The sequence below is a fragment of the Herpailurus yagouaroundi genome, unplaced genomic scaffold (assembly GCF_014898765.1).
Source record: "Herpailurus yagouaroundi ecotype Mexico unplaced genomic scaffold, PumYag 295, whole genome shotgun sequence".
NCBI classification, from domain to species: domain Eukaryota; kingdom Metazoa; phylum Chordata; class Mammalia; order Carnivora; family Felidae; genus Herpailurus; species Herpailurus yagouaroundi.
The window spans coordinates 1,736,948-1,752,363 of record NW_024412512.1 but is presented as its reverse complement, the minus strand read 5'-3'; the positions used below and the strand labels follow the sequence as shown (position 1 = coordinate 1,752,363).

Genomic DNA, 15,416 nt, shown 5'->3' with positions numbered 1-15,416 from the left:
GGACTCTCTATTCTGTTGCCTTGATCTATGTGTCTATTTTTGTTCCAGTACTACACTGTTTTCTTAGTATAGTTTGAAATCTGAGACTGTTGTATCTTCAGCTTTGGTATGTTTTCTCAAAATTGCTTTATTTGGAATCTTTTCTGTTTTCATAAAAATTTTAAAATTTCTTGCTCTAGTTCTTTCAAAAATACTATCTGTATATTGATGGGGATTGCATTGAATATGTATAACACTTTTCATAGTATGGGCATTTTCAGTAATATTAGTTCTTATAATCCAGGACAATGGTATACCTTTTTTTATTGTGTCATCTTCAATTTCCTTTAAGTATTTTTAAATGTTTATTTACTATTTTTTGAGAGTGAGAGACAGAGACAGAGCATGAGTGGGGGAGGGGCAAAGAGAGGGAAACACAGAATCCAAAACAGGCTCCAGGCTCTGAGCTGTCAGCACAGAGCCCAACGCAGGGCTCAAACTCACAGACCATGAGATCATGGCCTGAGCCAAAGTCGGATGCCCAACCAACTGAGCCACTGAAGTGCCCCTTCAATTTATTTTTTAAAAAAATTTCTTAATATTTATTTTTGAAAGAGAGAGAGAAAGAGAGAGAATGAGTGGGGGAGGGGCAGAGTGAGAAGAAGACATAGAATGTGAAGCAGGCTCCAGGCTGTGAGCTGTCAGCACAGAGCCCAACGCGGGGCTCGAACCCACAGACCGTGAGATCACGACCTGAGCCAAACTTGACACTTAACCAACTGAGCCACTCAGACGCCCCTTCAATTTCTTTCACTAAATGTTTATACCTCCTAGAGTAAATATCTTTAAACTTCCTTAGTTACATTTAACATAGTATTTTATGGTTTTTGAGGTAATTTAACATGGGTTTGTTTTCTACATTTCTCTGCTATTTTGATAGTAGATATGGAAGTGCAACAGATTTTGGAATGTTAATTTTGTGTTCTGCAAGTCTTCTAAATTCATGTATTAGTTCTAATAGTATTTGGTGAAGTGTTAAGGACATTCTATGTATTGTTTCATATCATTTGCAAATTTGACTTATTCTTCTTCCTCCTGAAAAGACCAGTGAAGGTATGGAGCCATCCTTACCCACAGCAGACAGGTTCCTGCAGGTCTCCAGCATCACATCTCTGTAGAGCTTCCTCTGACCACGATTCAGCAAAGCCCACTCTTCCGGGGTGAAGTTCACAGCCACATCCTCAAAGACCACAGAGGCCTGAAACATACCACACACTCTATTGCAGCAAAGCTCCATCATCATCCATGTGTGTGGGAGGATGAAGGGTGACAGGCGGGGAGCTGCACTCCATTCCTAGGACCCCTGAGTCACAACAGAGGGTGAGGACAACAGCTGACATGGACTTACACACACCCAATTTACTGGGATATTTACACTGAGACAGATCTGAACAGATCGATACTGTACAGACTGAAAAGTGAAATATTCACTCGGACAACACACAGACCGGAGGACACACGCTTGGCTTGCTCTAAAACGATTATGCCTCATCAGCTCCAAGAACTGGAACCAGAATGTCAGGATGCTGTGGACACTCGGATTCCAGGGCTGCTTGATGGGAGCAGCTCTCGCCCTGGAAGGAACAAGGGCAAGACGCCTGCTGGAGTCCCCTCTCTTCCGACAGAGGCAGACACGACCCTTTCCCCGGATTAGGTGGGCTCTGGGCACCGACACAGGCCAGAGCCCAGGAGCCTGGCACACCTGATGTGTAAGACGAGTCCGGGGCCTTAAGAGACTTGGAAGTCAGCAGGGCCGCTCCAACATTTAACCCAGGGCCCAGAATTCAAGGAAAAGGGCACCAGAAGGAAGAGTCCCTGAGGGATTGATGGGGACACAGCCACCGCTCACGTTAACACTGGGGGAAGAATCACAGCGTATGGACCGTTTTTAGGCAACAGGCCTGAGTGATGGAAAGATACGCAGCAAAGGGCGCAGTGAGCACACAGCTGAATGCACACGGGCTCCTGAGTGACCCGCCTCGAAATGGCCACAGGCCCTAACTGACCCCTGCGACTTACAACCGGGCACAGGTCCCACACAGGGAGCATTCCAAAGGTTCCCATGCTCCCTCGTGACCCCATAACTGTAGCCCCCAGCACCGCCTCCCGGCAGATGGTCTCTTCTTTGCCGTCCTGCCCGCTGCTCCCTCGCAGGGTATTCAGTAAACTCCCATCTCCTCTGTTCTGCCTTGGGGGGAATTCTCTCACCCCCTGAGCTGCGGGCCTCCCCCCTGATCGGGTCGCCCCACATTTGATGGCCTTCACAGGGACCCTCTGCTGTACTGGGCCTCTCCTGGGATTTCCTAGGAATTTCCTGGGAATTTCCCTTGGTAGACTGACTCTAGTGTTTTCTGAGCAGCTGACAACCTCCACCTGAGGTTCCTCCTTGGTGAGGATCCCAAGTCCCAGGGGGCGTCTATAGGGCACCCCTTGCCCAACAGGATGAGGGATTTCCCCTCTTGCCCTTCAGGGGGATCCCTCTCTCCTCTCCTTTGTCTTTTAACCCTTCAAGAGCTCTAACCCTAGTACTCCTCAAACAAAGAGGCCAGGGTGGCTCCACACTCTGTCTGAAGGTGTGAGAGTGAATAGGTTGGACTGCCCATGTCTATGAGGGTGAAGGGCCCCTTTCCTCTGCTTTCTCACTCTGTCCCCCAAGGTCTGCTCCCAATATGTGGTGTAGTTGGCAACAGCAGCCCAAGCCGGGTGAATCCACACGTTACAGACTCAGCTGGGAGCCTTTCCTAATGCTGGTGGAGTCTCAGCAGGCTTATTCTTTCAGACCCTTTCCTTAATTCCTTTGTTTCCATGTATCCAGCTGCCATCTTGATCTACAGGGAAACACATTCCTACAGGTCTCAGTGCTGAGTCCTCCCCTTTTTTTTTTTGACCCAGGTTGGCCACCAGGTGTGTGTCTCTCCCTAGAGCAGGGTACACCCCAGCACAGATTTCTATTGCTATTTGTTGTGACACTCTCCTTGATCGCATGCCCCCAGTAAAGTCAGGTGCCCCACATAAGGACATAAGGCCCAGTCCTTCTTCAGGACAGTGCACACCCTGACTGAAATCTCGACCACAAGTCACAGCCTCATTCCCCTTGGTGGGAAAACCCTTTGGGAATCAGCAGCAGATCTTTCCCAGTATGGGACAAAGTCCTCTATTCCTATACTCGCCTTTGGGCTGTATTTTTAAAAAGTGGATAAAACATGAACCCCAAGACCTGAGAAAAATCATCTCATCTTTCATGTCATGTGTCCTGGCCTCATACAAACTCCCAGATCAAGACATATGGCCCCACTACGCAACTGGAAGTCTTTTTCCAGAACTCCTCCAAATGCTCACCGGTCCCATACGTGCAGGCCTTCATATTCATGGCACTGTCCCCAAATCCCAACCTCTACAAAAACTGCAGAATGTGTCTTCCTCAGACACATGGCCCATCTGACCCTTCAGACATTCTAGATGACCTCTCTTTTATTCCACCCATTGGCTTTCCCCTGCCTCTACAGGAACAGGGGCTCTACTGGACTTAAATGGCCAACTTTAGATTTTTCCCATAGGTATCCCAGGTTAAAAAAAAAAAAACAAAAAACAGTGGGCGACAAATTGACTCCTAGTGGACGCAGATGCAACGTATTTGATTTTTTTTTTAATTTTTAATGTTTGTTTATTTTTGAGAGAGAGAGAGATACAGAGCATGAGCAGGAGAGGGGCAAAGAGAGAGGGAGACACAGAATCCAAAGCAGGCTCCAGGCTCTGAGCTGTCAGCACAGAGCCCGACGGCAGGGCTCGAAGTCATGAACCATAAGATCATGACCTGAGCCAAAGTCAGACACTTAACCTACTGAGCCACCCAGCTGCCCCAGAATATATTTGATATTAAAGCTAATTTAAGGTTGCCGATGTAACAAAAAGACATGATTTTAGAGTTATCCATACATATTTATTACATATAAAACTTTTATACTAAAGGTCAAATAAGCTCTGTTGCAGTTTGTAAATAAATGATGACTTAAAATCATGGTTAACTTTGTCTCAGAAAGTTCTCATGGGTAATTTTTAAGATAGCTTTCAAAATCTTTCATAACCTGAAACTTTGAAATTTTGCTAAGGTCAATGATAAATTCGGTTTAATTCACTGGGCATCTAAGTCTTTTCTCAATAAGATAAAATACTAACATGTTAATTAGCAAAAGTAAGTTTCATCTGCTTTTGGCTTCTTATTGCAGAGAAACTAAAGATACCTGCATCTGTTGGAAAACATACATTGTGCCTCATTTAAAGACTGTGCTATGAAAAAGGCATGTTCCTAAAAACTATGAAATGCGTCCATAAATTTGTCATCTAAAGAATCCTGGTGTATAGACAGTTCTCAATTGGTTTTCACTGAAGACTAAGGTTTCTAAGAGGTACAATTCTTCTAAATGTAACTGAGACTGACCGGAATGGGGAAAGCCAGTCTGTATCTAAGAGAGTAGGAGATATGAGGGATGGGAATACATTTTGTTAAGGTGAAAGAAAGTAATTTTCTCCTAAAATGAGACTGGTTATTTAGAGAAAAAAAATCTCAGGACGAACTCTGAGTGCAAAAGAATGTTGCAGACAAGTCTGTGAAGGGACAGCTTTAGAAAGTCATTTTACGTGTGTGTGCTTAGGATGGACTAATATTGAAATAAATTGATTTTATTAAATTTTTTTTCAACGTTTATTTTTGGGACAGAGACAGACAGAGCATGAACGGGGGAGGGGCAGAGAGAGAGGGAGACACAGAATCGGAAACAGGCTCCAGGCTCCGAGCCGTCAGCCCAGAGCCCGACGCGGGGCTCGAACTCCCGGACCGCGAGATCGTGACCTGGCTGAAGTCGGACGCTTAACCGACTGCGCCACCCAGGCGCCCCTGAAATAAATTGATTTTAAAAGGATACTGCTTCAATAGTAAACATGCACTTTTCTCGCTGGGACAAAGCTTTCTAGGATTGTTGGTCTGGTCTTGATCAAGACGATGTAAACAGAAGTCTTCTTCCTTTCCTTATCTGCCCCCAAAACCAAAGTTTCTATGTTTTGCTTTCACCAGGTCTTTGACTAAAGTTAAAACTTCTCAAAATGTGTAAGATCTGTAATTCTATTTAGACATGTGCTTTAAAAATTTCTGAGAGTTCAAGGGGTGCCTGAGTAGCTCAGTCAGTTAAGCATCCAACTTTGGCTCAGGTCATGATCTTACGATTTGTGAGTTCGAGCCCCACATCGGGCTCTGTGCTGATGGCTTGGAGCATGGAGCCTGTTTCAGATTCTGTGTGTGTGTCTCTCTCTCTGCCCTTCCCCCAGTAATGATCTGTCTGTCTCTGTATCAAAAGTAAATAAACATTTAAAATAAATAAAAATAAAAATTTCTGAGGATTCCAACACACTTTCCCAAGTTTAGAAATTGTAAACGAAGTCTTTTTTGACTAATTAGGCTTGCATATTTGGTATGTTAAGTTGCTTGGAAAGCAGGGTCAAACAAATAGTAATAAACCTTAGATTGTATCATTTGAGTGTATACTACAGCTGTTTTGAAATTACATAAAATCCATAAAGTTTAAATACGTTCTCATATAACATCATCACTTGACATTCTAATTAATAAAATACTAGGTGTCAAAGAAATGAGCAGATTTCCTTGTCAGCTATATTACACTGAAGTCACATATCAGATCATGAGTCATGGCCATTTCTATGTTGTTTTCTTTTTTTGCCATTTATATTTATTGTTCTGATGCTCTTGCCAAATGAGTTTTGTCTTCAAGGAGATTCATGAAAAGGATTTTTTTTTTGTAAATACAGGTATTTGATATCTTTAAATCATAAAACTGAACTGGGTAAGAATTTCCAGAACTAATGGGAAAGTTGCATTCAAACAAACAGGAATTAATTAACATAGGACTAAATGAATTAAAGATGCTTATAGTTTTTGTAACTCTTATTTGAAATACTGCTGGTTCTATAGTGTTTGCTCTAACAAATTGAGGAAGTTTTCTCTTGAAATACCTAGGACTTACAGAAATGTGATGAAGTATTCCTTTGTGAACAAATGGAAACATTTCCCTTTTTTCCCTACCTAAATGCCACAGAATTCCGAAACTCTCAGTGAGTATTCTTTCTTTTCCTGTCAAGGATAAGCGTTTGTGTAAGTTCAATGGGCCTCTCTTCTTCTTGTAACAGGACACCATAGGAAACGTTGGTTATCCTACCGACGCTTCGACTGAAATGTCATATTTCAGAGAGACATGGTAAGACAACAGATACTACCAGGCAGCTTTAAAGAAATCAGGTTGACTTTATGCAGCCAATCAAGCCCCTTAGAAAGGCTGGCCTGATCCCTTGCTGACAGGGTTCCCAGCAGCCTTGCCAGGTGAGTAGACAAAGTCAATTCCTGGCAGGTGCAGGTAACCTCAGGATTTATTCAGGGCCTCAAGAAGAGGTATTCACCTGAATCTACAGGGATTGTAGACAAGTCTGACAGCAAGTATTTGACTTGGCTTCTGGCCTTGAGAGGTTATTAAAAATTCAATCTAGAGATTATTTATAAACATTTCAAGCAAAGCAAGTCGTTAAAAAAAACTCCTATGACCAATCACTATTCTTTTTATCATTATTATTATTATTTTATATTTTATTTATTTATTTTTTTTTAATTTTTTTTTTCAACGTTTATTTATTTTTGGGACAGAGAGAGACAGAGCATGAACGGGGGAGGGGCAGAGAGAGAGGGAGACACAGAATCGGAAGCAGGCTCCAGGCTCTGAGCCATCAGCCCAGAGCCCGACGCGGGGCTCGAACTCACAGACCGCGAGATCGTGACCTGGCTGAAGTCGGACGCTTAACCGACTGTGCCACCCAGGCGCCCCTATATTTTATTTATTTTTGAGAGCAAGAGAGACAGAACACAAGCAGGGGAGAGGCAGAGAGAGAGGAAGACACAGAATCCGAAACAGGATCCAGGCTCTGAGGTGTCAGCACAGAGCCCAACGCAGGGTTCAAACCCACAAACTGTGAGATCATGACCCAAGCCAAAGTCGAATGCTTAACCGACTGAGCCACCCAGGCGCCCCACCAACACATTCTTCCTGAGCTTCTGTGAATAATTAGGCCATGTTTGTTAGTCTTGATTTGACTATCTCTGGAAATAAGGGTGATTTCACAGAGAATAAAAAATAATGTTTCAATAACACATCTTTGTAGATATTAGATTTTAATACTATTTCTTATAAACCAGACTAGGTCCTGAATTTTTCTGGTTTCATCAAATATTTAGCTAGAGTTCTCCAAACTAAGGTTTCCAACCTTCCATCCTCTTGACTTAAGTCATTAAAAACCACAACCACCCTTTTTCCTAAAGTCTTGAAAGCTGATGCTGGACAACTTGAGGTGAGGTTCAGAGAAACTGGCAAAAGCTCGTGTATAAAGAATCATCATGCTTGTTACTGTGAGGATGATAACAAGACCTCATGGACATACGATCATCTGAACAGCCAAAAAAAAATGGGAGGAACTCTCCAACATTTTCATAACTCACCTATCACCTTGACCAATTCTGTGTGGCTGGGAGGCCAAAAATCACTCCACAAAATCCCGAATTTCCCCTTCTCCATGGGATTGGCCGTAGACTTCTGGAAATAATGGGTAGCCATTCTTTCCTTATGATATGACTGCATGATGCACTTAGGGATGCCCTTATCTACCAGGACAAGTCACCTCCCACTTGCCAGCAATTCCTCATCATTAGAATATCATTAAGGCTAGGGGCACCTGGGTGGCTCAGTCGGTTAAGCATCTGACCTCGACTCAGGTCCTGATCTCACGGTTCGTGTGTTCAAGCCCCACGTCAAGCTCTGTGCTGCTCACATTCTCTCTCTCTCTCTCTCTCTCTCTCTCTCTCTCTCTCTCTCTCTCTCAAAAATAAACAGTAAAAAAATTTGTTTAAAAAGAATGTCATTAAGGCTGGACATCAGGCAAAGAAGCCTTCTTGATGGTTTTACCCCTTAGACATTCTGTCACAGGAGTTGCTTCTATCAATGTAAAATTGTAAGTAGATGCTTTAACCAAGCACACAGACATCACCTTTAACCAACCCCAACACACGCTCACCCAGAAATTGAGGTGGTCCTGCAAAACCAAACAGTCCTTAAAATCCTGCTGCAGCTCAAGGAGTAACGTATACTTTCATTAAAACAGTGTTGGGGGGGGGGGCTGAGTGGCTCAGTTGGTTAAGAGTCTGACTTCTGCTCAGGTCATATCTCCTGGGCCCCACATCGGGATCTCTGCTGTCAGCGCAGAGCTCACTTTGGATCCCCTGTCTTCCACTCTCCTTGCCCTTCTACTGCCTCGTGCACTCTCTCTCTCAAAAAGAAATAAGCAGGGAAGGGACAGAGAGGGAGACACAGAATCCAAAGCAGGCTCCAGGATCTGAGCTGTCAGCACAGAGCCTGATGTGGGGTTCAAACCCATGAACCGTGAGATTATGATCTGAGCCAAAGTCGGATGCTTAACAGACTGAGCCACCCAGGCAACCCAACCCACCCAAAAAAATCGTTTTAAAAGAGTGTTAAGGGGCGCCTGGGTGGCGCAGTCGGTTAAGCGTCCGACTTCAGCCAGGTCACGATCTCGCGGTCCGTGAGTTCGAGCCCCGCGTTGGGCTCTGGGCTGATGGCTCGGAGCCTGGAGCCTGTTTCTGATTCTGTGTCTCCCTCTCTCTCTGCCCCTCCCCCGTTCATGCTCTGTCTCTCTCTGTCCCAAAAAAATAAATAAACGTTAAAAAAAAAAATTAAAAAAAAAAGTGTTAAATATATGCTCCAGATTACAATAATGTAACAGGATTGCTAAAAGATATGGATACTCATGTTGGTGCTTGAAAGGATCCCTCCCTCTCCTTTAATAACTGGTTAAACTCCTGGACTGTAGGAAGATTTTGGTCAACTATTAAAGGTCTTTTATTTCAGCTTCTCTTCCTGCTGAATGTTGACCCACCAGGGACATCTCTATGCCCTCATTCAGCAGGAAGAAGCTACTGAAGGTGACACCCCTGCCCTAATGCCAAAGATTTGTATTGTCCACCTGTCAGGGGGATGTCAGGGCCACATTTAGATAACAGGCTTCACCAATGGAAAACTGAGTTAGGCAAAAGGGCCCACAGTGAACACACAGATGCATAAAAAATAGGCTCATGAAGTGACCCACCTCAAAATGGCCACAGGCCCCAACTATCCAATGGCCTACTTATAACCAGGCACCGTTACCATAAAAAGGGGAATTTCCATATGTTCCCACACTCCCTCACTCTGCCCTATAAGTCTAGCCCCAAACCACTTCCTGGTGGCCCTCTGCTCCCTCATGGTGCATTCAATAAACCTCTATCTCCTTTGTGCTGCGTTGGGTGAATTCTTACACAACCCACACTGCTGGGTCCCCCAAACATCAGAACCCCCATACGTAATATCTTTGGGGCAATACAAGAAGCCACCATATCATTGAAATAAAGAGCAAACAATTATCATAAAATTATCAAAAGTTGTTTAAACAAAAGACATGTTCCCAAAATCTAAGGACACAGAACCCCAGCTACATCAGCTACAACAAAGGCAACACCCCTTCGTCTGGGGCTGCAACATGGGTTTGCTAGTCACACAGCTGATACGAGGTTTGTGATCTAAACAGGTTTTTAAAAACTCATGTAACAGCAATAAAAAAGTATAAAGACAAATAATACAACTAACTAACGGACAAAGAACGCGAGTACACATTTCCCCAGGAAGATACACAATGGCCAAAAAGCACATGAAATGATGCTCGATGTCACCAATCATCTGGGGTCCATCCACAAAATTTAACTGTGCACAGACACGTCTAACCTACTCTATGAGGCCAGTTTATCATGATACCAAAACCAGTCATATAGAAAATGGATTCTACAACGTGACCAAGTGGGATTTATCTGGGAATAAAATGGTTGGCTCACCAAGCAAAATAGCAGTCATAAACTTCATGAACAGAAGAGAAACAAAAACCCCATGATCACTTACACACAGAAAAGTATCTCCTTGAACCCACCACCCTCTCTTGACAAAAATACTCAGCCAACTAGGAACAGAAAGGAACTCCCTCATCCCGAAAAGGGGCGGCGGGGAAAAGTCCACACCTAACATTTGCGCACCCAGACACTTCTCCAAAGAACATATGCAAATGGCCAGTGGGTCGATGAAAAGATGCTGGACATTCGTCACGCGGGACACGCACCTCGAACTACCAGCAGAGGCCCCTTCGCACCCACCACACTGGCTATAAAGACGCCCCAGGAAGCGCCGGCGAGGACGTGAGCAGGGCGCATTCTCCTTCATTTATCCTGCTGCCGATGTAAGCGGGGGCGGCCGCTTTGGAAGAGTCTGGTGGACCCCCAACACGAGCAACGTGGAGTTCCCACCCAACACGGCAGGTCCGCTCCTCGTAGCCACCTGCCCCAGACCCGGGAGGACGCGCGCCATCACACACACGCGTGCGCACGCGCTCTGCTCTCCGCCGCACGACTCCCGATCGCCCGCGATGAAAACCACCCAGAAGCCGGGCACCTCTTCCAGGCTGAGTAAAGGCGACACGACTGAAGTGGAGTCAGGAGTCCACAGGGGAAGCTCCCCAACCTGCCGCTCAGGGCCAAGGGCAGACACAACACGGAGAGACGCACCTGCACACCCGTAATGCATCACTGCTCATGCAGGAGGAAGGAAGATGATTTCCTGGGGTGGCAACAGCCCAGCCAATGAGAGACGGTCGCAGCCCAGCCAATGAGAGAGAGCCAGGGCTCAGCCAGTGAGAGCCACAACCCAACCAATGAGAGACGGCCACAGCCCTGCCAATGCAGGATAGTAGCAGCCCAGCCAATGAGAGACACCCAATGAGAGATGGTCATAGCCCAGCCAATGAGAAGCCCCTGAACGTAGACCTGGGCGGGCCCCCCCCCCGGTTTGCTCCAAAGGACTTCTTGTTTGCACAGCCCCTCCCAATGCCCCCTCTCCTCTAGAAAACTGTAGCTCTCCCTATAGTCCTCCCATTTTTTCCTCCAGATTTGCCTGTGGTTTTGCTGTGGCATATGTGTCCCAAATTACAATTCTCTGCTAGTCCCAGATAAACCCATTTTTTTCCTGGAAAAATATCTGGTTTTAAGGTTAACAGTTATTTGATCACTGGTGGACCCACAAAAGACCCCAACCACTCCGGGTTGCGAGCAAACAGGTGCAGGTCCCACAGAGCCCACTGTGCTGCTTTCTCGCGGACCCTGAAGCGGAGGGTAAGTTTTGTGCCAGGATCAGAGCCCCGCTCCCCGGGTCTGCGCTGTCCTGTGTCTGTGCTCTCCGGGGTTTATTGGGGACCTGTCTTAGGGGCTTGTCCTTTCTGAGAGAGCTCATTTGGCTTTTGTTCCGACTACTTTTCAGAACTGGACTGTACCTCTTAGAACCGTACCTGTTGGAAATGTGCTAGCCCTTGGTCTGATTTCTTCTGTAAAGAGGCTACTCCTGTAGAGACAAGTGTTTATACATTTTATTCTGGTCTAGAGAAAACCACCATGAAATGGATTCCAGACATCATGAAAAGAACAGCTTTAAATCCAAATGACAGCCCTGCCTTAGTTTAAAGCTAAGTTCTCTTTTCTGCTTATTATGGATCTTTGATAAGAAATACAATTGCTGAGAAGTCTGCTTTGCTTGCTGTTTGCTACGAGCATTGTGAAACCTTTCCTGAATGTAACCCGCTATGTAATAGAGTAAGTTGTGAAACTTCCTAAATGTAGTCTGGTAGGTAATAGAATAAGTGATTGTACATGAACTAACCGGCATTTCTCGCTTCTGTAAACCTGCTTGCCTAACATATTTTCCCCTTCCCCTTGGTTCCTCAGGTACTTGAGAAAGGGGAGAAATGAGAGACCTGGGCAAACTGTTTGCCTAGTCATCCTGGTCTGTGAAAAACAAACTTAGCTTCAATCCGCTTGCTTAACCAGCTTGTTCCGCTTCTGTACAACTGCTTGGCGTAACCGCGAAGAATCCCTAACTTCCCCATAACTTGTTTGTACCTGTCTATAAAAAGGCTATAAGAACCTCACTCGGGGCCTCTTAGCGTCACCGGCAACAAGTGCGCGGAGGTCCAGGTTCGAACCTGCAATAAACGACCCTTGCCGCTTGGCTTTGGCTTATGACTCTGGTGGTCTCTTGTGGGAGGTCGCAACCTCGGGCATTACAATCAAAGCGCAGGGAGGGGGGGCTCCCACCTGGGACCCTGACCAGTCTTACGTTTAAAAAGCCATGGTGCGTCCTCATGTGCATTTCTAAAAAATGAACAACTGAACCAAATGTAATTTAAAATTACAATGGCCTTTATGGGGAACTTTCGATCTCCCCAAACTTGTTTTATTGAAAATTAAATTAGGAAGTCATGACTTCAGAACATTGAGTTTGATACAGATTTTATTCGGTACCTCAAGACTTGCAAATATTTTCAGGATCTAAGTGTGCCTCTTTGCAAAAGACTATTTCAAATGAACGGAGGCAAACAACTGAAATACGACAAATGGCTTCCGAAGTGCCTTTTTCTCCCGCCCAGGCTTCCCTGTCTGCAGACATCCGGCGGCTACTCTACACCCAGGACCTGCCTCCAGCCACTTTCCTCAACAAGCTCTGAACTTCCCTTTTCTTCTGAACCTGCCCATGATCCCTCCTTACCTCAACCTGCTAACCAGGCCTCTTTAAAGGGAAGGCTTCTCAAGATCTAAAACCCCACATTTCTCATGTTCCCTGGACTAAGGCAGAAGTTTCCAGAAATGCCTAGAACCCCCATAAGCTCGCTGAAGAACATAACACAGCTATTCAACTGGGACACATCAACAGGGTGTCCCAGATTTAGATCAATTAGTCCACATGCGTGTTGCTGACGCCCAGGCCACACATGGGATGAAACTAACCCGCGAGACACAGATGCCCACTTCTGGAAAGATGCTTATGACACTCACTGGAAATCCCCACCGAGCAATTACAGTAGCTTTTCCTAAGATTGTGAATTAAAACAAAATCTAGATTTCCACACAAAAGCCTGATGAACCTGTACGTGGCTGTTGTAACAGACTCCAGCTTGTCTTCAACATAACTTCAGGTCTTTCTTCACATGTGAAATCTACCCAGGCAGCATTTAATGGGCTGAACTGGGATCCTGCTTTTTACTTAAAAGGCCCAAGATGGAATGGGACTCCACGTCCACTGCATTTTAGTTATTTTGGCAAACAAGCGGACTCACACCCCACATGGAGGAAAGACAGCCAAAATTCTTAATTCTCACCTACGGCATCTGAAGCCTCCTAAAAACCAAACACCTACAGTTCGCACTACGATTGCAAACAGGCGGGACATGTGAGAGAAGGTTATCAGCAGCCTGAATGCTCCAGGTGCGGGAGCCCTCCTCCCAGCCCTTCCCAACCCCTCCTCATTGCCAACATCTGGGCCCTAAAGACAACAGGGGCTCTGCCCCAAGTTCCCTCTTGATCTCTGACATGTCTTCAACGCAAAAAATGGAAGCCAGCTCAAGGAAACCAATAGGCAAACTTCTGTTCTACTTCAAAGGGACGTTCTCCTAAAAAATACTTTCGCAAAACTGACCAGAGGTGTCCCCAAAATGCGCCCCAGAAATGGAAACACTTTATTAGAAGTCTAACTGTTACTTCAAAAAAAGGGAGAACTCTGGTTTGGGCCAAAGAACAGTCTGGCCCTAGGAGCGATTCTACAATATTCACTACTCACCACTGAACACACAGTAGAGCAGCGGCCTCCAACAACAGGAGAGTGTTCGAGAAGTACTCGTGGAGAAAGACTGAAGCCACAAAAAAATGTGACAACCTCGCTGGTCCCACCTGTCCGGTTACAACCCAGGGAAACCCGTTTGCATGAATGGATTTCACGCAGCCCCCTCTCTCTGAATAGGAGTATGTGTTAGTCACGGTTCATAGGTTATCTCACTGGCGGAAGCCTTCTCTTGTCAACAGCCCAGGGCCTGTCCTGTGGCTGCAGTGCTGTGAGAAAAGGGCATCCCTACCTGGGGAACACCTCGCAAACTTCACAGGGATCCGGGAGCCCAGTTTACCAGCCAGGCGCTGTTCTGTTCGGCCCGTCTTACACCTTCGCTCTGCGTAACACCTAGGATCCTCGGGCTCAGGTGGGCTCACTGAAGGCACCACTGCTACTCAAGGGACACCCTGTGTCCCAAACACCGTGTCCAAAAGCACTGGGGTTGGTCCCTTTCCATCTCACACCCCCCTCCAGAGCCCCCCCCCCCGACTCCCACCCTGAGAAATCACAGCACGGCCAAGGCACTGGCCCTCGCTCCTTTGACTCTCGGTGACAAAAAGGTGTATACGTTAGTATTGGAAAAAATTAATAGCTTCTTATCAAAATAACCATGCCATGGGAGAGCCACGTTCACAGTGCCCTCCCGGGGGAGGAAGACCCTGAGGCCTCCCACCTTCCAACTCCGGAGATTTCGTCTACTGACGAGACCCCTCCTGGTTCTCTCCGGCCTCCCTGGAAAGGCCCCCCGTCAGCATCTGCCCGCCAGCCCCTGTGGCACCGCACTCCAGGGCACAGACCCTGGATGCATGTGGCACGTGTAGACACACAGCAAACCCTGACTGCCCTGCACACCACATGGTGACGTGACAGGAAAGGTTTCCCGAACGGCAGCAGACGACATCTGTGCCACAGCCTTCCCGGAGACGTCCAGCCCTGGCTTGGGGCCCTTTTTCTCACTGTTGCTTCTTCTCTGCTTCATGGAACTCTCTTCGTGGGGTTCTGGCCTTTCAGGAAAGGGCTCATCAGGATCCCGAGACAAATGAACCGGTCACTTGCCTTTTCTCACGTGTTAGAAGGCTCTAAATTCACAAAAGTCTTTCCTCATCCGAACTATTAACCGATGCCGTCCTATTACCTAAATTCATGGTCTCTCCATTCACAACCTTACAGGCTGCATTTCTGGGTAACATGTGGTTCCAAACTGCACTTTTGAGAACACTTTTTAAAACATCTTTCAAGTTTTGCTACTTTTTCAAAAACTTCACCACTAAGCTTTGTGTCCCCCGCCCCCCCCCCCCCCCGGCACTGTCTCCTCCCAAATGCCCTGGGTTCATTCTCTCCCTCTGGGTCCGTGGGATCCACCATCTGCCCTCACGGTGGCCCAGGCGGGGAGGGGACTTCCAGGAGGCAAACAGGACTCCGGGTCTGCCTCCACAGGAGAACTTTCTCCCCGGGGTTGGAATAAGTGCCAATAAACCATTTCAGTGGGCTGCCTTCAGACCCGGGGTCCCGAATTAGAACAAT

At 46.3% G+C, this 15,416-nt stretch overlaps 1 protein-coding gene and 1 long non-coding RNA gene across 6 annotated transcripts in view; one reads left to right on the top strand and one right to left on the bottom strand.

Moving 5' to 3' along the window:
- Nucleotides 1–10,916, bottom strand: part of LOC121021503 (zinc finger protein 77-like) — a 74,876-nt gene extending 63,960 nt beyond the window's left edge. Inside the window, exons 1-2 of one of the 5 annotated variants that reach the window (XM_040461914.1) lie at nucleotides 10,751–10,916; nucleotides 1,075–1,237 (exon numbers count right to left, since the gene is read on the bottom strand). In XM_040461914.1, the coding sequence (XP_040317848.1) occupies nucleotides 1,075–1,144 (70 nt within the window). In that variant the 5' untranslated portion in view covers nucleotides 1,145–1,237; nucleotides 10,751–10,916. Of the gene's footprint in view, nucleotides 1–1,074; nucleotides 3,620–10,750 lie in introns of those variants that run through there. The other 4 variants (XM_040461913.1, XM_040461915.1, XM_040461911.1 and 1 more) reach the window with 4 other exon arrangements.
- A 130-nt stretch (nucleotides 10,917–11,046) lies between these two features.
- Nucleotides 11,047–12,248, top strand: LOC121021505 (uncharacterized). The gene is made up of 2 exons (XR_005786563.1): nucleotides 11,047–11,353; nucleotides 11,499–12,248. It is a non-coding gene; the product is annotated as an uncharacterized LOC121021505 (long non-coding RNA).
- The last annotated feature ends 3,168 nt before the right edge of the window (nucleotides 12,249–15,416 follow it).